The sequence below is a fragment of the Fundulus heteroclitus genome, unplaced genomic scaffold, assembly GCF_011125445.2.
Source record: "Fundulus heteroclitus isolate FHET01 unplaced genomic scaffold, MU-UCD_Fhet_4.1 scaffold_259, whole genome shotgun sequence".
NCBI lineage: Eukaryota > Metazoa > Chordata > Actinopteri > Cyprinodontiformes > Fundulidae > Fundulus > Fundulus heteroclitus.
The window spans coordinates 55,716-81,565 of NW_023396669.1; the positions used below are offsets into that span (position 1 = coordinate 55,716).

Below are 25,850 nucleotides of genomic sequence, written 5' to 3' on the forward strand. Positions count from 1 at the left end.
ACAAGAGGGATTGTATTTCTCCAATTTGAGCTTCCCTTCATTGGCTTCCTGTTAAATCAAGAATAGAATTTAAAATTCTCCTTCTAACGTATAAAGCCCTTAACAATCAAGCTCCATCATATATCAAAGCTATGATTATCCCGTATGTTCCTAACAGAGCACTTTGCTCTTAGACTGCAGGTCTGCTGGTGGTTCCTAGAGTCTCTAAAAGTAGAATGGGAGGCAGATCCTTTAGCTATCAGGCTCCTCTCCTGTGGAACCAACTCCCAGTTTTGGTTCATGAGGCAGACACCCCATCTACGTTTAAGACTAATCTTAAAACTTTCCTTTTTGACAAAGCTTATAACTAGAGTGGTTCATGTTACCCTGAGCTACCTCTATAGTTATGCTGCTATAGGCTTGGGCTACTGGAGGACATCAGGGCCTATTTTTCTTACTCTACTGATTTCTACTGTTCTCCAGTTTTGCATTGCTTGTCGTCATTTCAGCTTTTAAGTTTTTGTTACCTCTCAATTTTTTTTCTTCATAGTAGGTGCACCTGGTTTGGCATTGTGTTAGCTGTGACATCATCCAAGGAAGACAGATCACCTGCTATTACCATCTAATGTAGAACATATTACTGGATCAATGTTTGCTTCTGTGTTTTTTTGTCTCTCTTATTGTGTCTCTGCTCTGTCTTCTGTAACCTCCAGTCGGTCGAGGCAGATGACCGTTCATACTGAGCGCGGTTCTGCTGGAGGTTTTTCTTTCCCGCTAATGGGTGGTTTTTCTTTCCACTGTCGCTCCATGCTTGCTCAGTATGAGGGATTTCTGCAAAGCCATGGACAATACAGACGACTCTCCCTGTAGCTTCTCCAGGAGGGAATGCTGCTTGTCAGGACTTTGATGCAAATCAACTGGTTCCCTTATATAGGAAATATTTTGACAAATTTGTATAATATGACCCAATCTGTATAATATGACTCAATTTGACTTTGTAAAGTGCATTGAGATGACACGCTTCATGAATTGGTGCTACATAAATAAAATTTAATTGAATAAATTTAATTGAAGAATGCTTATTATTATAGGCATCTGTAAGTATCTGCTACATTGAAATTGTAAAGAACTTTAATGGTTACCAAAAATTAAGGATTAAAGTGTTGGCACATAATCTTAATGTCTTCACCCCATACCTTTATGATCTTTGTAAAACTTTTGATTTGAATCCAAATTAAATTTATGTAATTGAACTCTGACTGCTGACCGGTGGTTGACTGTAATATTTTGTGTTTAAGATCGATTAAACTTGTAAAATTACTACAAACACTATCAGACACTAAATGACAGACATGATCAGATAAACAGGATCAAAGTCTCCCTAGTTCATCATCAGGATCCAGTCAGAGTCTCTTTAAAGTCAAACTGCTGCAGCTTCAACCTCTGGATCATCAGGACAGCTCAGCTTCTCTCATCTACAAAGATCATCACCTCCACTCCCTGCAGAGAGAAGAAGGAGCAACAGAGGAGATCAGTGAGTGTTTCCAGCCTCTGGAAGCTGAACATCTTATCTGTTTCTGAAACATCAGGTGACTAAGAAACATGGAGGCTGTCCCTGAACACATCTAGATGAAACTAGTAAGAGAAGGACACATGTCCAGATGTGCAGAGTAGACTTCAGCAGAGGTTCTGCTCTGTAGAAAGACCACATGGTGACTGAATGTAATGAAGGGCTGTGAAATCAGTGATTTGCAGGCTGCAGTCAGACTGATCTTAGAGCTGTGACTAAGATGAAACTAATTAGCTGTTCGCTGTTGAAATGAGAGAACAAAGAGTCTGAGATCAGATCTGATGCTCCACAGCTTGATGAATGAGGACCACTGTCTCTAGACATGGTGGAAGGCTGTCAGCTGGAATCCAGCTGCATTTCCTGGAGACATGAACACAACAACAGTCATCTTCAAATGGACACAAACACAGGAACACAACAAGCTGCTGCCTCCTCTGATTGGCTGATTGATGTCTTGTGTCCAATCAGGAAGCCTGTCACCATTCTCCTCCCACTGAGAAGCTGCAGCTTTACTGGAAACACTGGATCTTTGCTTTGGTACCAACTGGGTTCAGAACAGTTCTGCTGACAGCAGCTGGACTCACTCCAACCATTTACTTACAGAGTTTCCAGTTTGTAGTCTGGACTCTTTACAAGATCCTCCAGCTGCTGAACATCTGACTCCTTCAGGTTGTTGTCTCTCAGGTCCAGTTCTTTTAAATGGGACGGGTTGGACTTCAGAGCCGATACCAGAGAATTACAGCTGATCTTTGACAACCTGCAGAAAATCAATCTGAGCAAAAAATAAAAATGTGAGCTGAAGCCACCAGGATGCAGGTTCTAACAGTCCAACAGAACCATTTAAAGAACTATTAATGACAACAAGCAGCTAATTCAATAAAGACCTGCTGACTTCAGCTTTTTAACAATTAAAAATATTAGAACTTTCAATAGTTAAAACTTGTTCAGCAGTTTTTACAGTCCTGAGGTCTCATTTATAAAACTTTGTGTGGAATTCGTACTAAAAGTGTACGTAAGCCAAGAAAACGAAAATGCCGTATAGCAAAAAATATTCGAAGTTATAAAACATGCTCACGCACACCAGCACGCCATTTTCCTTTATGGATCACAGCTGTATCCATACATTTGGTACCAGGTTCTGGCTCAGGTTCTGCCCTCTACATGCCCAGATTCAACCATAAACGGTCGATGCAAAGCATCTCATGAATGTTAATGTGTATAAAATGTGCCGGCTGATAAATTTTTTTATCATGGTGAGGTGGGAAAAAGCAAAGAAATGTTGGACATAAGTTGTTAAAAAGTAAACAACGCTATGCTCCGTTCTGAAGTTCCCCAGTGGCTGTGGGTTGAGATTCACATTGAGAGGAGAGAGGTTTCCCCACCATTATTTTTTTTCAACAATATATTTTTATTGAGATTTATATATATTTCACTAGTACAGAGAGACAGTAATCAAAACAATAACATCCATAAAATGAACAGTCACAATTTCCACAAAATATTTCACATACTCCTCACACTTAAATTAAATAAAACTAAATAATAGAAAAACACTCAACAACCTATATATCAACGCAGCAGTTTTAACATTTTTGAGCACTCTGACATTTAAAAAGCTCTATTAAAGGGTTCCATACAGTCTCAAACTCTGCAGTCCTTCCCCAGGTTATATAAGTCAGCCTTTCCAACATCATACAAGATCCCATCTCCTTTATCCACATATGTATCGAGGGCACATTAATTTTTCTCCAGGACAGAGCTATCATCCTGTTAAGAAATCAACTGGTTTAGTGGAACGAACTGCATAACCCAGAACGTCATGACACACTTAAATAGCGCCGGACACAAGGAGAAGACTCAAATCTACCAGATAGCGCCCTGGAAGTGACAGTTTCTCTACTAATGATGCAGTTTGGATGTGTACGGCCCCTGCATGGGTGTGGGCCTGAACCCCTTTATAATGTTTGTGTGATGAGCAATTGTGGCTTCTTGTCGATCAAGAGCCCATCAGCGCTGATGTGTCTGCAACCGTTTCTCTGTCTTTAGTAGATAAAATATAACTTGAAGTATACTTTTCTGTTTCATGCATCTTGCATACAAAGTAATATTTAAGTGGGGGTCACCTGACGGGTAAAACGGGCTGGGTCAACCGAACAACAACAAAATGTTTAACTAAAAGTTTAAAAGAGGAAAAAGAAAGAAAATTGAATAACAGAAATTTGGCCTTTTATATGACTTGTCCAGCCCAAATAAATTGAAACGTGGAGATATTAACATGGCTTAAATTAAACATTTCTCAGGGTTGTTAGAAATGATTGGAATGGGGGATAAGCTGTACATAAAGGTCTTTATTGTTTGGAGTTTAATTTTGGAGTACAGTAAACCAGAGGCCTTGGGGCTATGTTCAGATTTACACTATTAAATTATGCTAAGGTTGTAGTTGACAATGGAATCATGACTGGTGTAAAAAACCAGATAGAGGCTTTTTATATTGTAATTTTAGAACATTAATAAAATGACAAACAGCATATGGGAAGAATATGGGAGATTATGTGCATTGCCTTGATTTATTACATGTATAAAATGCAGGTAGAATATGTAGTTTGGCTCTGATCAAAACTTTATAAAATTGAACTAGATATGATTTGTTTCTTTTTTAAGGGAGATTTTTGACTAAGAATTTTACTGCTGCCAAAAGAGGAATTTTGAAGAGCGTCAAAATATCAGACAACCACATTAAATGCATCATCTGTTACTATCATTTGTGGTTATCCAGTTCAACAGCTCAACCTGAAAACATTGACAAAAGATAAGATAAAACTAATCTGACCATGATGTAAACATGCAAAGGTTATTTTGAAACTGGGGCAGTGTGCTCTGTTTCTGGGGCATGAACATAATATCAGCAAAAATGAGGGCAGTTACAGATTTGAATGGGTTAAAATTGTAATTCTAATCTTGTTATTGTGTTAGACAGTGTTCTTGATGCTGAATTACGGGGGTAGACTCTTATCATTGTAGAGAGACACTAGAAGTTTATAAACCTAAAGAGAAAATCATTGCTAGTGCTGATGAATAACCCTAAGTCACATTACTTTAGAAAAAGTAGACCAACAGAGATTTGGAATGTTGTATATGTTTAAAAGCATTAATTGAATTTGCATGATCAAAGGGGCTGGAAAGAAATCAATAGAATGTTATAAGTCAATAATCTATATAATATTGGAACAGACAGATTATGCTCCTTGGGAGACATTTTACCTTTGTTTTTTTATTGATTTCTTATGTTTTGTTTAATACTTTGTTAAAAAAATGTTTGCATCTCCAGCGGCAAAGTAACTACATTCAAGATAGTTCTGCAAATAATTTAAAAGAAGGAGATGTTTTAAAACATAATTCTAAAAGAAAAGGAAAGAAAGATTTCTGCCTCCCCTGGACCAAACAAGAATTTAGAAACATCACGTTAAGAACTAAGACACTAAGAGGACCAGATTTTCTTTTGACTGCATGCCTCACCTAAATACTAACATACTTGTTTTTCTCTGAGTTACTGCTTTCAGATGAAGGATGGGAGATCCTTGAAAAGCCACATTTTCTCCAACAGAAGACTGCAAAGTGAGCTCTTTCAGGTTGTGTGGTAATGAGTCATGATCTAGAATGGATATGCAGGGATAAACAAATGTGACTAGATTATGCTAAGTTTTAATCAATTTAAGCCAGGTAATATTGAGACCTTCTAGCAGAGAAAGGTGGTTTTAGATGTTCACCTTTCCACTGTTTACCTATCCACTGATTCACATTAACATTTCTATTTTTTCTGCCTTTTTTCTTGCAAAAAAACCTGGTCAAATATAATTGGAATGTGCAAACAGCCTCGGTTTAGCCTCTGGGCTTGACGTTCAGCGGGCGCGAGTGGATCCAGGGATGCGATGATTGTCAAGATATTTTTCTGGGATGAACCCGGACACAGCACGCACACACAGAGCTAGTTCTTAAAAGTGAGTTTATTGAACAGAGTGGATGATGGATGACGTAAGGAGCCAGAGTCTTTTACCAGACGGAGATGTAGGGTGCAGAAGCTGGCCGGCAGGAGGAGTACGGAGAGACTGACCAGGAGGAACTCTGGAGCCGAGGACTTGAGACCAGGACGGAACATCAGAGCCAAAGACTTGAGACCAGGACGGAACATCTGAGCCGAGGACTTGAGACCAGGACGGAACATCAGAGCCGAGGACTTCAGACCAGGACGGAACACCAGAGCCGAGGACTTCAGACCAGGACGGAACACCAGAGCCGAGGACTTCAAACCAGGATGGAACATCAGAGCCGAGGACTTGAGACCAGGACGGAACATCAGAGCTGAGGACTTGAGACCAGGACTGAACCCAGGAGTCGTGAACAGGAGTTGAGAACTTGAGAGCAGGACGGCTCACCAGGATTTGAGAACTTGAGAGCAGGACGGAACAGTGTCTTGGGTTGAGGCTGGGCTGGAACAGAGCTGAAGCAGAGTCTCTGGCAGTGACTGAACAAAAATGAAGCTGAAACAATGTCTCCTGGCTGACTAAACAAAAACAAAGCTGAAGATAAGTCTTCTGGCTGACTGGAACAAAAAACTGAGCTGACACAGGGTTCTGGCAGAAACCGAGCAGCAGTGAACACTACGGACCAGTGATGAGAGCAGAATGAGGTGAGTATATAAAAAGGTGAACACAGGTGGCAACAGATCAGAGATAATTGGAGCCTGACAGGTGGAACCAATCAGGCTGCACAGGGAAGAGAAAGAGGAAGGGGGGCTCAGCATGCAGCCTACAAGCTGCATCCTGACAATGATTAACTGTACATCCTCCTTTTTCACTAAGTGACAGTGGAAAAAAATACTTTTTTGGTAACATCTGGTATCAGTATAATTTATACTTAATGATACCGGATTGCGGCCGTGAGGTGGGCGGATTTTCCCATGATTGGTGCGCCGCACGGTGGGAAAAATATATAAATAAAGACTGTAAAGGGCTCCTTTAGAAGGAAAAGGAGGAATGACAGATCTGAGTTGAATGTCCAGCTGTAACAAGTTCCTTAAAAGTATCCTTAAAAGTACGCACCTAAATTACATGTAATGTAATTTTTGTGCACCTGAATTCAAGTGCAAGGCAGCCTGCCTGTTTATAAGAACAAAACTTTTAAATAAAATAAGAGGCTTTTTAGATGGATCTGGTTGGCAAAACTAGTGATGGGTCTGGCAACACCGATGCGTCGGCGCATGTGTCGAGCTCATAGAGCAAAACCCGTGTCGATGCGCGTATCGACACGGGAAAGTCATGTGACCGATACAGGAACTGTTTCGTACTGACTGACACGCCGAACTGTTTCTGTTCCCTCTGAGTTTCACGCGTGTGCATTCGCGCACAGCAGTGCCCACAGCAGCGCGCACAGCAAAGCTATGCTGCGCAGTAAATAAAATCCAAGCTGAACTGTGAACAAAATAACGGTTAATAATGGTTAATCTTTAACCAATTGTTACCTCTGGTGTGATGGTGTTCTGCAGTCTCGCTCTGTGAGCGCCAGGTGCTGATCGGAGCGCACCACTGATGAATGGGTTGGGCAGACGCCTTTATGGTTGGGCGGGTTGCGCTATGCGTCTTTGTTCTTAGCGTCGTTTCACCTTGGTAAATGGATATGTACCACAGGCTTTTAAAGTAGCTGTTATTAAACCTTAACTTAAGAAACTATCTCTTGATCAAGATGAGTTAGTAAATTACAGACCTCTATCTAATCTTCCTTTCTTATCTAAAATTCTTGAGAAAGTAGTTGCTAATCAACCATGTGAACATTTACAAAGTAATGGCCTACTTGAGGAGTTTCAGTCAAGCTTTAGAGCTCATCATAGCACTGAAACAGCTCTGGTGAAGGTCACCAATGATATTTTCATGGCCTCAGATAATAGACTTGTGTCTATACTTGTCCTGTTAGATCTCAGTGCTGCATTTGATACAGTTGATCACAATATTCTCCTACAAAGACTTGAGCATACTGTAGGGATTAAGGGAAAAGCATTAGGCTGGTTTAAATCTTATCTGTCGGACAGATTCCAGTTTGTCCATGTTAATATTTAATCTTCCTCAAACTCTAGGGTCACTTGTGGAGTACCACAGGGTTCAGTCCTTGGACAAATTCTATTTACTATATATATGCTTCCGATTGGCAAAATTATCAGACAGCATGGGATTAATTTCCACTGTTATGCTGATGACACTGAGCTATATTTATCCATAAATCGTGATGAATCCAATCAGTTACTTCGACTGCAGTCATGTCTTGATGACATCAAAAGCTGGATGACTTTAAATTTCCTGCATTTAAATTCTGACAAGACAGAAGTTGTAATCTTTGGGCCAGAGTCTTCAAAAAATAAAGTTCTTAATCAATCCCTTAATCTGGATGGCATTAACCTGGCCTCTGGTAATAAAGTTAAAAATCTTGGCGTTGTTTTCGACCAAGACATGTCATTTAAATCCCATATTAAACAGGTTTCCAGAGTTTCCTTTTTTCACCTCCGGAATATCGCCAAAATTAGAAACATTCTGTCCAGGAGTGATGCTGAAAAACTAGTCCATGCATTTGTTACTTCAAGGCTGGACTATTGTAATTCTTTACTATCAGGAAGTCCACAAAATGCAGTTCGAAGTCTTCAGCTGATTCAAAATGCTGCGGCAAGAGTTCTGATGAAAATCAACAAGAGGGATCATATTTCTCCTGTTTTAGCTTCCCTTCATTGGCTTCCTGTTAAATCAAGAATAGAATTTAAAATTCTCCTTCTAACGTATAAAGCCCTTAATAATCAAGCTCCATCATATATCAGAGCTCTGATTACCCCGTATGTTCCTAACAGAGCACTTCGCTCTCAGACTGCAGGTCTGCTGGTGGTTCCTAGAGTCTCTAAAAGTAGAATGGGAGGCAGATCCTTTAGCTATCAGGCTCCTCTCCTGTGGAACCAACTCCCAGTTTTGGTCCGTGAGTCAGACACCCTATCTATTTTTAAGACTAATGTTTAAACTTTCCTTTTTGACAAAGCTTATAGTTAGAGTGGCTCATACCCTGAGCTATCTCTATAGTTGTGCTGTGATAGGCCTAGGCTGCTGGAGGACATCAGGGTCTATTTCTCTCACTCTACTGATTTCTACTGTTCTTCAGTCTACTGTTCTCCAGTTTTGCATTGTATTACATTGAAATGACTGTCGTCATTTCAGCTTTTAACTTTTTGCTCTCTCTCTTTTTCTTCATAGTAGGTACACCTGGTCTGGCGTTCTATTAACTGTGACATCATCCAGAGAAGACGGCTCACCCGCTACTACCATCTAATGTAGAACAGATTACTAGATCAGTGTGTGCTTCTGTGCTTTTTTTGTCTCTCGTTTTGTCTCTGCTCTGTCTTCTGTAACCCCAGTCGGTCGAGGCAGATGACCGTTCATACTGAGCCCGGTTCTGCCGGAGGTTTTCCTTCCCGTTAATGGGGAGTTTTTCTTCCCACTGTCGCTTCATGCTTGCTCAGTATGAGGGATTGCAGCAAAGCCATGTACAATGCAGACGACTCTCCCTGTGGCTCTACGGTTCCCCAGGAGTGAATGCTGCTTGTCGGGACTTTGATGCAATCAACTGGTTTCCTTATATAGGACATTTTTGACCAATCTGTATAATCTGACCCAATCTGTATAACATGATTGAACTTGATTTTGTAAAGTGCCTTGAGATGACATGTTTCATGATTTTGGCGCTATATAAATAAAATTGAATTGAATTGAATTGAATTGAACAATACAATTTAAATTGTATTGTATATTGTGGTCACCAAATCAGTGTCAGTTATCTCTGTCAACCTGTAGGGATTTTTAAGGTCCAGCAGGTGTCAGTATTCAGTGACACAGTATCGGCACAGTATCAATACAGTTTGGCAATGTGTCGAAACGCTTCATGACGCCTCATCGACCCATCACTAGGCAAAACTGTTTTCTGATCCAGTGTGACGCCATGACTGGTTCTGAATGAAGGTTTAACTGGCAGCCGCTCTCCCCCCTTCCCTCCTGTGCAGTGCCTTTTGGAGGCTCTAAGCAGAATTTGATTTGGGCCCCCCCCCTCCCACCACGCAGAATACCCTATACTAGAAGATTATTGACACAAATGTCACGCTATCATGTTATAGCAAAAACTATAAACAAATACAGTGAGGTTATGTATTACTACAAAATAAATAAATAAACGATACTTAAAATACTTTACACTTTTATTAAAACTTCTGAATACAAACTGTCACAAAACATATTGAATTAAATATTTCATCATCATTCATTCATTTATTTATATCACTTGTTTAAGTTATTTAATTGTTAAAAAATGCTTTCAGTCTGGTAAAGAATCTAATTATAATTCAAAATTGTTGAGGTCAACTGTTGCTTTATGAATTGCAACACAAGACTGACTAAAACTAGACTAAAACCTTTTTTGAATTTTAGTCGAATAAACTGGACTAAAATTATTTTGTATAGTAATGACTAAAATGTGACTAAAACGAACAATAATTTTCGTTCTGAAGACTAAAACTAAGACTAAAACTAAGATGGCTGCCAAAAACAACACTGTATGGAGTAAAATTGAACATCGAAGAGGAATCCTCATACGGGCTGGCTGGAATTCACCATTTCACCATATGCGTCTCCAATTTCCCCGTCTCCAAAATGAGCGTACGCCTGGGTCAGAGTTGGCACGAGGACCACACATTTCTCCCTCAAGTTAATTTTTTATACATCCCAACTTTTGTGTGGAAAGTGGCGTACACACATTTCAGGTCCCATTTTGTGCATATCAAGCTTTATAAATGACAGACCTGCTGACTTCAGCTCTTCCCCTCTGTCAGCTCCACCAGCAGCTCCATCAATTCAAACTCAGGTTCTGCAGCCAAATTATTCAAGTTTCACAGAAAACAAACAGTTCAGGAGGAATTATGGAGGAAATGTGAACAAATGTAGATTCATGCAGATAAATGAACTATTTTAATTATTACACAGCCATAAAAACACAATATCATGGAGAATATTGATGTAAAACTGACTTTAGGAGCTGAAAACCCAAGAACCAGAACCTGGTACTGTGACATGTTGTGTCTGAGTGTTTTAGTCAGTAAAATCCTTCCAGAGCTTCTAAAAGTGTTGAAGCATCAATCAGGGATTATAGATTTGTTCCTGTCAGACAGATTCCAGGAGCTAAAATTCACTTTTCTGAACTGGCTTGAATCCCATCTGACCCGCTTCACATGAGGGGCATTTCTACACACTGGGGGTCCCAATGCTGTCCGCTTCTGACCTGAGATCAGGGCTCAGACCTTAGTAACACAGAGAGACAACATTGAAAACTGGCTCCAAGTCCAGGAACAAACTGAGGAAATATTTATTAGAATAGAAGATCTGAACTAAGTTGAACTATATCCAGTTATTCACAGAAATATCAATGCAATTATTTTAAAATCATCCTGTAGAAAATGTAAAAACAATATGTGATGAACATTCAAAGAGATTAAAAACTTTCAAATAAAAGAAACATCAGTATTTTTCATTTCTTCAATCTTCCTTTTTCACAGTTCTGGATAAAAGCTACAACTCTAAACTGAAATTCAGCTCATTGTTTCATTGTTTTTTGCTGATTATTAAATAAATCCAGGCAGGAACTTGGAAAAAGAAAAACCTGAACTGGACCAAAGCAGTGAAGAAGAAAGCAGACTTTACCATGAAGATCCTCAGTGTGGGTCAGTAGAATATCAGCCAGATGTCTGCAGTTTAGTGTGAACACAACTTTCACATCACAAATATCTGAACTGAAACATAGAGTCTGACCTCAGTTTCTGTAGTTTGCAGAGGGGAGTTTGGAGAAAACCACACAGCTCCTTCACTCCAGCATCTTCCTGGTCGTTGCAGCTCAGGTCCAGTTCTGTCAGATGGGAGGGGTTGGACTTCAGAGCAGAGCCCAGAGAAGAACAGCTGATCTCTGACAACCTGCAGCCCCACAATCTGAATAAAGAATAAAATATGTGAGCTGAAGACAACAGGGTGCAGGTTAAACCTGAAATATGAACATGTGGAGCTATAGAAACATGATGAACCGATGTCTGATATTTGATCCAGTAGAACTGATTTAAAGAGTTAAACCCAGCAGAACCAAAACATGTTATCATGACGTGTGATGGTCCAGATCAAGGTGTGTTTCTCAGCAGTTGGATATTTAAGTCTGATCGATCTGGCGTCTGTTTAAAATGCTGCTGTCTTCTAGTCTAGCTCAGGGTTCTGGTAGAACAGTGGTTCTCAGACCCATAATGTTCTAAACATGGATCATTTAACAGAGTTTTAGCTCATATTGTTATGTTTTTGTTAACCTAAACCAGCAGCCTGCATGGAGGGTTTTCTCTAAGGAACCATGGCGTCTGATTAAAGTTTTGCTCATTCAGTCCCTGATCACTTAATATTGGTCCAGTGTTCTGCTGCTGGGCTCAGATGTTCTCAATCACACTGGGTAAGTTGTTCTCAGTGGGTCTGGTGTGTCATTCTGAGAACTAAAACCCACGATGAGGAGACTTTCCCCACCTGCGGGCAGCTCAGAGGTTTGGAGTAAATAATAATATGGATAATCTGGATATTTCATTACATCTTTGGACAAACCAATAAAATGTGTCCTCTGCATTTAACCAGTCCCCCAGGTAGCAGTGGGCTGACACTGGGTGGCGCCAGGGAGCATTCTGGGTCTTGCTCAGGGACCCAAGGCTGGAGCCTGTGGGATTTGAGCCAGCAAACTCACAGCCTTCCCAGGACACTAGCGTCCTGCTCTATCCACTAGGCCACCATTCCCCCACGATAAATAAATTTAACTAAATATGATGTAGCCCTTTAATACTCACTAATTAAATCAGTGGGCTCTGGGTTCTATCAATCTCCTCAATGTTTACTTAAAAGTATTATTTGGGATCTATGTACGGTATTAGGTTTTAGCACTACACACTGAACACTGGAATGATGAGGCACAGAATAAATCACCATTTGACACAAGGTATAAAGTGTTCACAATAACCCTCCCCCTTTTATTTAGGAAAATAATAAGGTGCATAAAATAAATGTATTTTAGGACCTTTAAATAAAGACAAGCAACAAGCACTTCTCAGCATACAACACCAAAATATAAACACTCAGGGTGTCAATCCGAAATCACAGTTCAATAGTATTTGCTCAAATGCTTATTAACTAAACCTAAAGCCAGGAAAACCCAAGCTAACCCTATGTTGGAGGCCTGTTTCGATGCTTGTGAATATGGAGACCAAACTCAGTGGTCGCTTCACTCAAAGAGCAAATAATAAAAGTAAAAGGGTCCCTTGTGCCAGATGAATAACAATGCTAACAGAAATGCTGTGCTCTGTTTAGTCCTCCTCTCTAGTGGAAAAAACTTGGCCGGAAAAGTCAGAATCAGAATCAAGTTTAATCGCCAAGTAGGTTTGCACTTACAACGAATTTGACTTGGTGTTGATGGTGCAGACAAAAAAATAAGAATACAGTAAAATAAATATTAAAAAGGATATATATTCAGAATGAAGCTATGTAGCGGCAACCTTGCAGCCACCGCTTCAGTGTCGGAGTATAGGTCCCAACGTGCGTCTTAGAAAAATAGAGGCAGGTATTTGTCTTTAACTTGCATACAAACATACAAACAAAAGCGCTCCCGCATCACGCGCTTGAAAAGCTGTTTGCCACTTCCACTCTACCTGACCGGTAGGTGACGGCACCTATATATTATGTCAATCAATCAGCTTGTCAACGTCACGCCCACCATACAGGAAGAGCAGCAAATAAGCATATCAGAATGAAAACATAAACATATTTCCAACTAAAGATTCAAAAATAAATCAGTAGAACTAGAATGCAAATATGTTCATAATAAATTCAGAAAAACAAATGAGATGCAAAACGGCTCCAACATTCCGGCTCCTAATTGATCGTACTATGGCAATTCAACACATACATTCACAAGGAGCCGTGCATTTCAAAAGAGCATGCAATACCGTCCATGCATTCAAATAAAGTTTTCCACATTCCTTTTCTTTTTGTCCTTTTTTCACATTAAGTCCCTTTAGGTATTCATAAATCAGAAAATTGCTTTCTGGAAAAAAGTAGTCCTTTCAAAAGAAAAATCAAGGGATTTCCAAAAATTGAAGAATTAAGTTAATTTTAGTCCATAAGACAACCTACAGTAAGCCTACCATAGTCATAGACTCTTCTTAGTCATATTTTCAGATATTCAATAGCGGTAAAAAAAAATTCACATATACAACCATTCACTCAATCAATACCTTTACATATTACATAGAAAACATGAAGGCTTAATTTAATAAACCATTCTATGGTCAGTAAAGTGTACAAGTGTACTGGTCAGTAATGAACGGTCAGTCTGTCAGTCAGGCCATGTCTCTGAGAAGGCAAAGCATTGTGATTGGCCTTTCTAGAACACCAGTCTGAGTCTTGACTTTAACACGACGTACAAATCCTTTTGCATCAGGGAAAGTTTGTATTACACGTCCCATCAGCCAGGAATTACGGGGTGATGTGTCATCAATGATGAGGGCGATGTCATCAGAATTAAGATTTCTTTTTACCTCTTTCCATCAGTGAGAGGTATTCACGTGTCCATCTCTTCCAGAAGAGATCTGAGAGGAACTGAACCTGCTTCCATCTTCTCCAAGCGTAGCAGTCCTGTTTGTTAAAGAGCCCACGTGGAAGGATGGGCAGTGCTTTAAGCAGTAGTAGATGGTTTGGAGTAAGAGGTTCAGGATCTGTCGGATCTCCAGATGTTACTGTTATTGGACGTGCATTGAGAATAGCCTCCACTTCACAGAGGGTGGTTTGAAGACATTCGTCATCCAAGGTCTGTTCTTTGATCAGAGTAGAGTGCTTTCTTGATGATCAGTATAAGGCACTCCCACATACCTCCGTGATGAGAGCCGTAAGGTGGGTTGAATGTCTATTTCATTCCTTCTGTACGCATATGATTCTGTATTTAACTATGGTCCAGCTGAGTCAGAGCTTCTCTCAGTTCCCGCTCTGTTCCCACGAAATTGGTTCGATTGTCAGACAGAATCTCTTTTACTTGGCCTCTTCTGCAGACAAATCTGCAGATGACCAAAATAAAGGAGTCTGTATCAAGGGAGTAGGCCATCTAAGTGTACAGCTCTACTGGCAAGACATGTAAACAGGGTGCCGTACCTCTTCACTCAACTACGGCCACTCTTAACTTCTATGGGCCCAAAGTAGTCCAAGCCCGTGTGAGTAAAGGGGGGCAGATCTGGTGTTACTCGCACCAAGGGCAAGTCCGCCATTTTCTGCTTCATAGCTGCTCCATGCCATCGTTTGCAGATTGTGCAGTCATGAGTTATTCTCCTTGCTGCTGAATTGGCTTTTGGGATCCAGTATTTTGTTCTTAGTTTCGAGAGCATTTGATTCTTTCCACAGTGTCCTACTCATTTGTGAGTGTGGCGCAAGAGTAATGTTGACAGGTGGCTGTCATTAGGCAAAATGGCCAGGTGCTCTTCAGGCATAGCCAGTCTGCTCAGCCTGCCACCGACTCTCAGAATTCCATCCTGAAGAACAGGATCCAACTTGTAGAGTCGACTGCTTCTCTTCACAGCTTGGCCATTCTGTAAAGCATGTACTTCATCTCCAAAAGAGTGATGTTGAATGAAAGATGTAAGAGCCTCCTCAGCAGCGGTGAGATCTTCTAACTGTCGGTCAGCAGGATCTAGTTTTATTGACAGGTTCAATGTGACACTTGTTTTCCTCTTTTGGATAAGGTGCTTCTTGAACTTCATTAGCCAGGCTGCAGATCTGAGGAGTTTGTTCCCTTCTGAGAAGTAGTCTATGAAGCAAATTAGAGGACTCTTATAGGCTACTGTGGCAAGAGTTATGGCAGCTTGCTTTACCTCTGGGTCACTCTGGGACAGCTCTAGAGGATCCACCATGAGCTTTGACCAGGCAACTTCGGATTCAAACAGATAGTCTGGGGCTTCTATCCAACTCGTGCCTTTTAGAAAGGTCTCTGCCCACATTCCTCTGGATGCTTTGTCTGCTGGATTAAGATCAGTTCTAATGTGACGCCATTGGGACTTCTGTGTCAGGTCTCTGATGACCGTTACTCTGTTAGCCACAAAGGTCTTGAATCTCTGTGTGTCACTCATGATGTATTTGAGAACAGATGTTCTATCGGTCCAAAACACAGAGTCTATCATCTCAAACTCTAGTTCATTCGTCAGCATTCGATCTATCCGAGCTGCTAGAACTGCTGATGTCAGCTCCAGTCTGGGAATAGCCACTACCTTTAAAGGAGCCACTCTTGCTTTTCCCATCACAAAGGCAATGTGAGGAGGTCCACATCTCCTGGTCAGTCGTAGGTAACTTACTGTCCCATAGCCACTCTCACTAGCATTGCAAAAATGGTGCAGTTGAGCACTTGTGACTTCAAAGCCAGCTGGTTTGTAGCATCTTCCAATTCTTAAGCTGGAAATCATCTGAAGTTCTTTCAGCCACTCCTTCCATTTAAATGCAAGAGCTGTTGGGATTTCTTCGTCCCATCTGCAATTCCTCTTGCATAACTCTTGGAGGATTTTTTTTTCCAGACAGCATAACTTGTGATAAGAATCCCAGGGGATCGTAAACTGAATTAAGCACAGACATAATTCCTCTTCTATTATGTGGTTGTTCTTTCAAAGTGATATTAAAGAAGAATGTGTCAGATTCAATGTCCCATCGCATGCCAAGGGCACGTTCTGCAGGAAGTTTGTCTCTCTCCAAGTCAATGTTCTTGATCTCTTTGGCCCGTTCCTCTGAGGGTAGTGAGACTAGGACAGCACGGCTGTTACTAGTCCATTTGGCAAGCTTAAATCCACCTGTGGCGCATACTGCCTTCAGATCCTGGACAAGAGTGATGGCTTTGCTTGCATCTGGAACAGATTTGAGACAATCATCCACATAAAAGTTGTGTCTGATGGTGGCAAGAATGGAAGTGTCTGTTTTATTCTTATTATCCTCAGCTGTCTGTCGGAGTGCAAAGTTTGCGCAGCTCGGGGAGGAGACTGCTCCGAACAAATGTACGACCATTCTGAAATCTGAGTGGTTGGTTAGTGTTACCATCTGGCCACCATAAGAATCTCAGAAAGTCCACATCATTTTCAGGAATTCTGACTTGGTGGAACATTCCCTCTATGTCCCCCATCACTGCAACTGATTCCTGTCGGAAACGAAGGAGTACACCCAATAAGGTGTTCGTAAGGTCTGGGCCTTGCAGTAACTCAGAATTCAAAGACGTACCTTGAAATGAAGATGTACAGTTGAAGACCACACGGATAGATTTTTTCTGTTTGTGATAGACCCCGTGGTGTGGGATGTACCAAAGTCTTCCATCCATCCATCCGGAGGAGCTGTTCTTCAGGTACCATTTCTGCAAACCCTTTCTTGAAAACATCATTCATGAAGTTGACGTAATCATTTTTAAACGACTGGTCTTTCTCTAGTCTTTTCTTGAGGCTTAGAGCTCTTTGTTCAGCCATTTTCCTATTGTTCGGCAGGTGAAGGTCATCTCTGCAGAACAGCAGTCGTAATTCATAGTGACCTTCTTTCTTTGTGATGGATCCATTCATTATTTGAAGAAATCTTTTATCTTCAACAGAGTGTTCTGCTTTCTCTTGGTGCACCAATTCTGAGAAATCTTGATTGTATTGTCGGACCAAGAGTTCTTCCAGACGAGCCACTGATATTCTGTTGGCTACTATCTGTGGTCGTCCATGTTGGTCTAAGGGTGGGCTAGTACCCAGAGGTCCGTTTACTATCCATCCCAGGTGTGTTAGGACAGCATAGGGCCCCTTGTCTTGGCTGTTAATGACCTTCAGTGGTTCTAAGGGTTTGGGAACGTTCCCTCCGATCAGCAGACTGACGTCGGCACTGATGGACTTCAACGGGACTGCTTGAAGGTAAGGCCATTGTTTGAGATCTTCATCACATGTGATGTTCTCTCTGTTAACAGGTATGGCGGGTTGTGTAAATACCTCTGGAAGTTCTATGAAGTCATCACCATCTAGGCTGCATACTTGGAGTCCACTCACATTGTAGGTCTGCACAGGCTTTTCTTGACCCATGGTTCGAAGTAAGATGTCCGTTTTCCTTCCTCTTATGGACAGTTGCTCCATGAGCGTCTCTGTACAGAATGTTGCGGAACTTCCTGAATCCAGAAAAGCATACGTTTCAACAACATGAGTTCCTTTGGCTGTTTTTACCTTTACAGGCATGATAGGCAGTTTGTGGTAGATGGTACCTGCCCCTGTTTGGACTGTAGATGCCATGCAGAGTCTGTGCCACTGCTGGCATCTTTCTTGGCCACTGAAGAGACAGTCACATTTCCTACAGCGCCATCTGGAGGACTGTTTGCTATGTGCAAGATGGTGGGATGCTTCTTACCACATGAGTGGCATATCAAACGGTTCTTGCATGATTTACTTAGACGGCCTTTAATCAAACACGCAAAGCAGAAACCATTTTTCTTCAGAAAATCAACTTTCTGTTGATGAAGGATCTTTGTTATTTTCTGACAAGTTTCCAAAGCATGATTTCCTTTACAGTAGGTGCACGGTTTAAGAAATGCATCATTCATATCGGCAGTAGGGCCTTTAATTCCATTTTCCATTTTCACAGGATAAGTTCTGCTAGGGCCAGCATCACAAACGACTGGGGAGACTGTGGTAGCAAAACTTTTCTTTGCGCCAGATTTTACATGTGGCAGATCTGCTACCACCCGTCTTGCTTGGCTGATTTTAGTGAGGTCTGTAATGTCACCAAACACAGGGTCTTGCAATATTTTACCTGCTTTTCGATTGACTTAACAAGATCACAGAATTTGGGTCTCTGCTGTGTTTGCTCCATGATGTCACATACAACAGATCTCCATCTTTCGCTGAGCTTGTATGGAAGTTTTGACACTATTAATTTCATGTTTGATGGTAAATCAAGTTCTGACATATACTGAAAAGATTGAGCAGCATTGTTGCAACTTCTTAAATACAGTCCATAACTATGCAGTGCTTTAGCATCATCTGGTCTAATTGTAGCCCAGGTCAAGTCCTTATTCATATAAGCTGATGCGATTTTAACTTATTTCCAAAATGATGTTTCACCAAACGCTTTGCTTCAATAAAACCAGCTGTAGCATCCAGATGTAAACAGCTTCTGACAAGTTCTTTTTTGGCCCGCTGTAAACTGTTCAAGGAAATACAGTCGGTCCTTGTTACTGTCAGTCTTGTCCTCTATATTATGTCTGAATGCCTGCATGAAGAGCTGGAACTCTAAAGGGTCACCACTGAAAACAGGAACTTCTTTTTTAGGGAGTGATGTTTGAGATACAACAGAAACAAGCAGATTTGTCAAGTCTGACTGTCTTTGTATTGAAATATTGAAATATCTGAATGTTCAGACTGGTCCCTTCCAGGAGTGGATTCCTTTCTTGTTTGTACATCTGTTATAGTGACCTTAGATGAATTCAGTTTCATTTTTTGTTTTGCGGGTGCTGCTGCTGCTATTACCGGTGCTGGTGGTGGTGGTTCAGACATCTGATGTACACGCAGGGTTTTCTGTAATGGGATTTTAGGTACTGCTCCTAGTTGAGTAAAGTGAGGTGGAGACAGGATAGACTCAATTCTGCTGCTTTCACTGGGTTCATCGTCAACAGTTTTGGTCTTGTGCTTTTGCAAATATCCTTCCAGATACGCATTCATATCATCCTCTGTTTCACATTGTGGCTTTATTTCTTGGCTCGGCTCAAGTTCCTCTAACACAGGGGTCGGCAACCTTTATCACTGAAAGAGCCATTTGGACCTGTTTCACACAGTAAAGAAAACACTGGGAGCCACAAAACCCTTTTGAAATCTTAAATTAAATGACACTGCATATAACAATTTTTTTCGCGACACAATGGACCGGGAGCAGAACAAACGCATCTTTGCCTCTTTTTTTTTTGTATATGTACAAAACTTCTATTGTTTTATGGAAATCATCAACTCTGCTAATGTCAGAGTTTTTATTTTGAATAAAGCTTGGTGTGAGTAAACGCACGTCATGGTTGGATTATTTGTTTTAATCCCATATAAACGGTACTTTCGGAATACTTTTCTTTTAATCTGAACACATTTCAATCACATCCGGGAAAGTTACGCACGTAAACGAGCTCCTGTCATTAACAAGCTAAAAGCTGCATTAGACTAGCTATCAGACGTTCAGACGGAGTCCTGCGCGGCTGAAGCTCTGACTTCAGCCGCGCAGGATCCCGCTCACAGCCTCGAGCCAAGCGCAGTTCGCTTTTCCTCACTTTGAAAATGAACAAACGTTAGATGTAGAAACGACTCTTACCCTGCTGTTTAGCTCTCTTCACCCTCTCACCTCTCTCACTCCATGTTATTTTAGGTCCCGTGTCACCGTGGTCCCCTTGTCATTTGTAGAATTTACTACAAAAAAACAGCATCTGAAAATGCCGCCTTCTCTACTTATTTCGCTTTGCAGCCACTCGCAAGCATTATTTCTTCTTCTTGAGTTTATTGGCAGTTGGCAAACATATTTTCAGTGCGTTTTACTGCCACACACTGGTGAGGAGTGTTCATCAGCCAGCATTGATGAGACTGCCTTCATGAGGTACACAGCTCTGTGACATAATTGTTTTCAACAGCTGAGCCGCATCAGAGGCATCAAAGAGCCGCATGCGGCTCCGGAGCCGCGGGTTGCCGACCCCTGCTCCAACACCTTTACTTTACTGTGTGAAATAGCAGGATCTTCTTGTAATTGAAGCATTCTCCTTTAAAACTTTTGCTTTAGCCAATAAACCAGCTTTGTCAACTGCTATCTGAATACAAATAGATGAGACTGTGGAGGATAATTTTGAAGTCTTTGATGCAGTCTTAGATACTCTGGACGCACTGCCAGTCACATCAACTTGTGTCTGTGGATCTATGTTTTGTTGTTTTAACCATTTATCAACATTAGCAAGGAATTCATTATATCTAGCCATTCTAGGTTCATACCAATCAAGATTTTCACTCTCTTTCACATCATCAGATAACGAAGCTTGAGTAGACTCATGACAAAACTTAAAATCATTCAATATTGTGTGGAACACAGCCACTTCTTTTTTCACATCCGCAACATCAACATTCTCACACATCATTAATTTTGCGAGTGCATTGCCCAAGTTTACCACGCCGAGCTGCGCTGAGCGCTTTGAAAGCTCGCTTTTATAGTCTTGCTCTTCCAAGCCTGTGGCCTCATTCTGGCTTTCTTCATCAGACATGATCTCAGTTTATTTTAAGTCTTTCGTTTAAATACGTTTTGTGTCTTACCAAAACAACGTCAGTATTCAACAGTTCAGTTCCGTTTATTACGCGCATTCATTTAGTTTAATTTGCACGCATCCAAGCGCTTAAAGTTAGTACTTTTTTGTTGCAGGCCCATTTGTTTCCTTTTAGTTCATTCAGCGATTCAAATAACGTCCACAAAACACAGTCTATTTGATCGTATTAACATCGTCCAACGACATTAAAAGTGTCCGTTTCCAATAAACACACTGGCATTCAGTTCAGCAACCGTAACGTTAGATGAGCGATTGTGCTGTTTACGTTATTGTCGATCCAAACGATATTCAAGTCTCTCGAAATGTTTGCTCACCTGGGTTGTAGAACAATAAGCCACCAGGTTACTCACAGAACAGTTGAGACGATGATTTCCAGGTAACGTTAATTCCACACACGTCTTCAAGTAATCCACATTGGAAACGTAAATCCACAAACAGGCAATATCCGACACTTCGGGACTCAGTTTTTCAACTCAGTGTAGCGGCAACCTTGCAGCCACCGCTTCAGAGTATGAGTATAGGTCAGATCCCAACGTGCGTCTTAGAAAAATAGAGGCATTTATTTGTCTTTAACTTGCATACAAACATACAAACAAAAGCGCTCCCGCATCAAGCGCTTGAAAAACTGTTTGCCACTTCCACTCTACCTGACCGGTAGGTGACGGCACCTATATATTACGTCAATCAATCAGCTTGTCAACGTCACGCCCACCATACAGGAAGAGCAGCAAATAAGCATATCAGAATGAAAACATGAACATATTTCCAACTAAAGATTCAAAAATAAATCAGTAGAATTAGAATGCAAATATGTTCATAATAAATTCAGAAAAACAAAAGAGATGCAAAACGGCTCCAACAAGCTATATACACTCAGTAAACTGTGCGTTAATGTAACACAGAAGCTTGTAAGTCCTGAACGGGGGAGAGAGGCAGTGTCCAGTTTCACAGGTGGATCTTGGCTTTGTTGATAAGGCAGGTAGCAGATGGAATAAAACTGTTCTTGTGGTGTGAGGTTTTGGTCCTGATGGACCACAGCCTCCTGCCAGAGGGAAGTGACTGAAATAGTCTGTGACGGGGGTGAAGGGATCAACCACAATCTTCCCTGCACGCCTCAGAGTCCTGGAGGCGTACAGGTCCTGGAGAGATGGAAGATTGCAGCCAATCACCTTCTCTGCAGACCGGATGACACGCTGCAGTCTGCCATTGTCCTTGGAGGTGGCACCAGCGTACCAGATGGTGATGGAGGAGGTGAGGATGGACTCAATGATGGAGGAGTAGAAGTGCACCATCATTGTCCTTGGCAGGTTGAAGTTCTTCAGCTGCCTTCTTCAGGAAGTCCATCCTCTGCTGGGCTTTCTTGGTGAGGGAGTTGATGTTCAGCTCCCACTTTAGGTCCTGGGAGATGATAGTTCCCAGGAAGCAGAAAGACTCCACAGTGTCCATGGTGGAGTCACAGAGGGTGATGGGGGTAGCTGGGGCTGAGTTCTTCCTGAAGTCCACAACCATCTCCAATGTTTTTACAGCGTTGAGCTCCAGGTTGTTCTCCCTGCACCAGGTCACCAGATGGTCAGCCTCCCACCTGTAGGCGGACTTGTCACCATCAGAGATAATCCGATGAGTGTGGTGTCGTCCGCAAACTTCAGGAGCTTAACAGACTGATAACTGGAGGTGCAGCTGTTGGTGTACAGTCAGTAGAATCCAAACACGCCTGCAGATCCTCCACAGCCTTACTGGTCCACTTCTTTGATGTCTTCACTACAGGTTTGCAGAGCTTTAGTTTCTGCTTGTAAGCAGGAATCAGGTTAACCATGATGTGGTCAGACTGACCCAGTGCAGCTTGGGGGACGGCATGATAAGCAACCCAGACTGTGGTGTAGCAGTGATCCAGAATGCTGTCCCCTTTAATAAACTGTTTATATTTAGGAAGTTCATGAGTAAAGTTTCCTTTGTTAAAGTCACCAAGGACAATAACTAAGGAGTCTGGATTTCTGTACTCCACATTCAGAATCTGGTCTGCGAGCGTACGCTGTGCGACCTGCATGTTTGCATGTGGTGCGATGTAAACATCGACCAGAATGAATGAAGCAAACTCGCAGGGTGGATAAAAAGGCTTACAGTTTATGATGAAGGATTCCAGGTCAGGAGAACAGTGCTGCTGGATCACTGCTACATCATTGCACCAGCCGCTATTAATGTAGAAACAGATGATGGTGGATCCCTCCACCCAAAGCGAAGGGTGGAGGGATCCACCCAAAGTCACGGCTCCAACTGCAATACTAGGCCACCTGAGTGGTCCACACCCAACTATAACCAATGATATTACTGTCTTTATATTCAGTTTTCTGGTGCTCCTAAGCAGTTTTCAGTTTATTTTTTTCCTCTTATGGATTACCCTTATGAACTGTATTTATTAGATTTTAAACCACTGTCTTTTACTGTGGGTATTCCTGTCTCAATCTGCCTTAATTAACTGAAAAGAAAGCATTTTACACTTCATCTGATAACCAACAAAAAAATATTTAGAGCATCTTTAACCCAAAACATGTCAGGATAATCAGGACTTTCACCAGGGCCTAACAACTGGATCAGAACCAGTCTGGGATCACACGTGTGCTCCATAGCTTAGCCTTCAATTTAGCTCAGTATCACAGATTAACTAAGCATCTCGTGACACATTTGCTCTTTTCACCAGAGGTTCTGGCCATTTACTTTAGATTTTCTGTCTATGTTTTTCTCAAACAGTCATTTTTCATATTTTCTTATTTTTCTTTAACTTATTTATGTGGCTATATGTGGTCCTTGTCAGGGGCAATCCTGATTAGATAGAAGTCACTTGTGTTACCTATTTGTTTCACTTCCTGTTTTATTTTGTACTCACTTCCTGTCTCGTTTTAGGCAGCTTCACTTCCTGAGTTCCTCCCTGCATTTAGGATCTGTCACAGCTTAATACCATTCACCTGGTGTTTGTGCTCCTCCTTTGTTTGTTGGCCTATTTAGTTCTCACTCATGCAGCTTCCCTTTGCCAGTTCGTCTTTGCCCTTAGAGCATAGCTTTCCTGCCTTTTTGCCTTTAAGTTTTAAGCCTTCCAGTGATTTTTGACCCAGCTTGTATTTGGACCTGTCTTTGCCTCTGTTTTTGATCCTTTTGTTTCTACTGGATTTTGGTGTTTGACCCAGGACAGTATTAAAGGAACCTTGAGTTGGAATCCACTGTGTCAGGTCTTGCATTTGAGTCCTCTATTCCTGAGCCGCACAACAATCCTGGTACTACTCCTCTAGGAACAAAAATTAATGTTTGATGTAAAGATGTGATTAACAATTGAAAAATAAAGCTAAATTATTTCCCGAATCAAACTGAAATATCTCCATCAATACTTCACATCATTTGACCTATTTTCGTAGTTTTTGTTCATCAGTCCAAAATATTTTAAGTGTGAACTGTATAATACTAATATATCAAATAAGACAATAAACAATTTACAAGGCAAAACATTTGGACAGCAGGTTATCTTTAAAAATATGTCAAAACAAAATTATTCATTAAAATTAGTATTAAAGTAGCAGTGAAGATAAAAACCAACCTCAGCTTCTTTACTTTACAGACTGGAGTCTCCAGGATCTTACAGAGACACTTCACATCAAAGTCTCCAATGGTTCTCCCGCCATCACTGATCTCACCTATTTCCAGTTCAGTCAGGGAGGGGTTGGAGTTCAGAGCTGAGGCCACAACTTCACAGTCAGTCCATGAGAGACTACAGCCCACTAGTCTGCGATCAGAGAAACAATAACATTAGTTCTAGTTAAATCAGACTATTAAACACTGATAAACAGACTAAAACATGATGACTAAACAGCGATGTCATCATCAGATGAACATCTGCTCTTCACATCAATGTCCTGTTTGACCCACACAGAGAATCTCTTCAGTCTCTTCAGGTCTTGGCTCTACTACAGAGCTGCTGTGTCTCTGGTTTCATTAAAAGCTTAATTTAACCACAAAGATGAAGAAAGATCATCTACAGTAAAACAACAGAACTGACTAAATATATCTGGATGTCCATGTTAGCAGTTGGCTGTCTCCTCTATGTAAATTATCACCAGATTATCTCTAGACATATTGAAGTCTAATAATAATACACTATGATTCTTTTGGCTTCATCTCACTTACAAATCCTCTCTAACTAACTTAAAATTACTTGGAATGTATCAAAAAGAAAATAGGAGGCTCCAATTTTCATTTAGTAAAAGAGAGTCATGACTTAATGTAACAGATAACGGTGTTACATTACTTCCAATAGAACACAGTGTGTTGCTACAACTCCATCAATAAAGCAGCTTTTCATCAGAACATTCTACCTGGCTGCTGTCTGCAGTGGTGGGACCCTTATTTAATTTTACTACAAAGTCTGTTTTAGGTTGATATATTGCTTGAAGAATATTTTGTTACAACCATTTTATAGCTAGTTGCAGCTTGTTATTGTGCAATAATTATCAAGTTCAGAAACAATTAGTTTATTTTATTGTTCCTTTATGATACACATTGAGTATTATAATAATAATAATAATAATAATAATAATAATAATAATAATAATAATAATAATCATATTTACATAATTATATTTCAATTGATAGATGACAGGTTCAAACACCTAAAACATTCATTAAACAACAAAAAGACGAGAGACAACTGGGTTAAATCTTACAAGGAAACCAGCAGAGAGATGAATTTCCTTTACATTTCTTTTCTTTTCTGAAATCCACTCTGCTGCTATTGTACTTTTTATTATCTCAGAAAGAGAGGGCCTTAGTTTGTCACACTAAACATACTGTCACACTAAACATA

At 40.9% G+C, this 25,850-nt stretch overlaps 1 protein-coding gene across 1 annotated transcript in view; it reads right to left on the reverse strand.

The window, feature by feature from the left end:
* Positions 1-1,009: 1,009 nt before the first annotated feature.
* Positions 1,010-25,850, reverse strand: part of LOC118559271 (NLR family CARD domain-containing protein 3-like) — a 48,554-nt gene continuing 23,713 nt past the window's right edge. Inside the window, exons 5-8 of the mRNA XM_036129961.1 lie at positions 24,588-24,773; positions 11,428-11,601; positions 2,151-2,321; positions 1,010-1,479 (exon numbers count right to left, since the gene is read on the reverse strand). Of these exons, the coding sequence (XP_035985854.1) occupies positions 1,467-1,479; positions 2,151-2,321; positions 11,428-11,601; positions 24,588-24,773 (544 nt within the window). The 3' untranslated portion in view covers positions 1,010-1,466. The remainder of the gene's footprint in view (positions 1,480-2,150; positions 2,322-11,427; positions 11,602-24,587; positions 24,774-25,850) is intronic.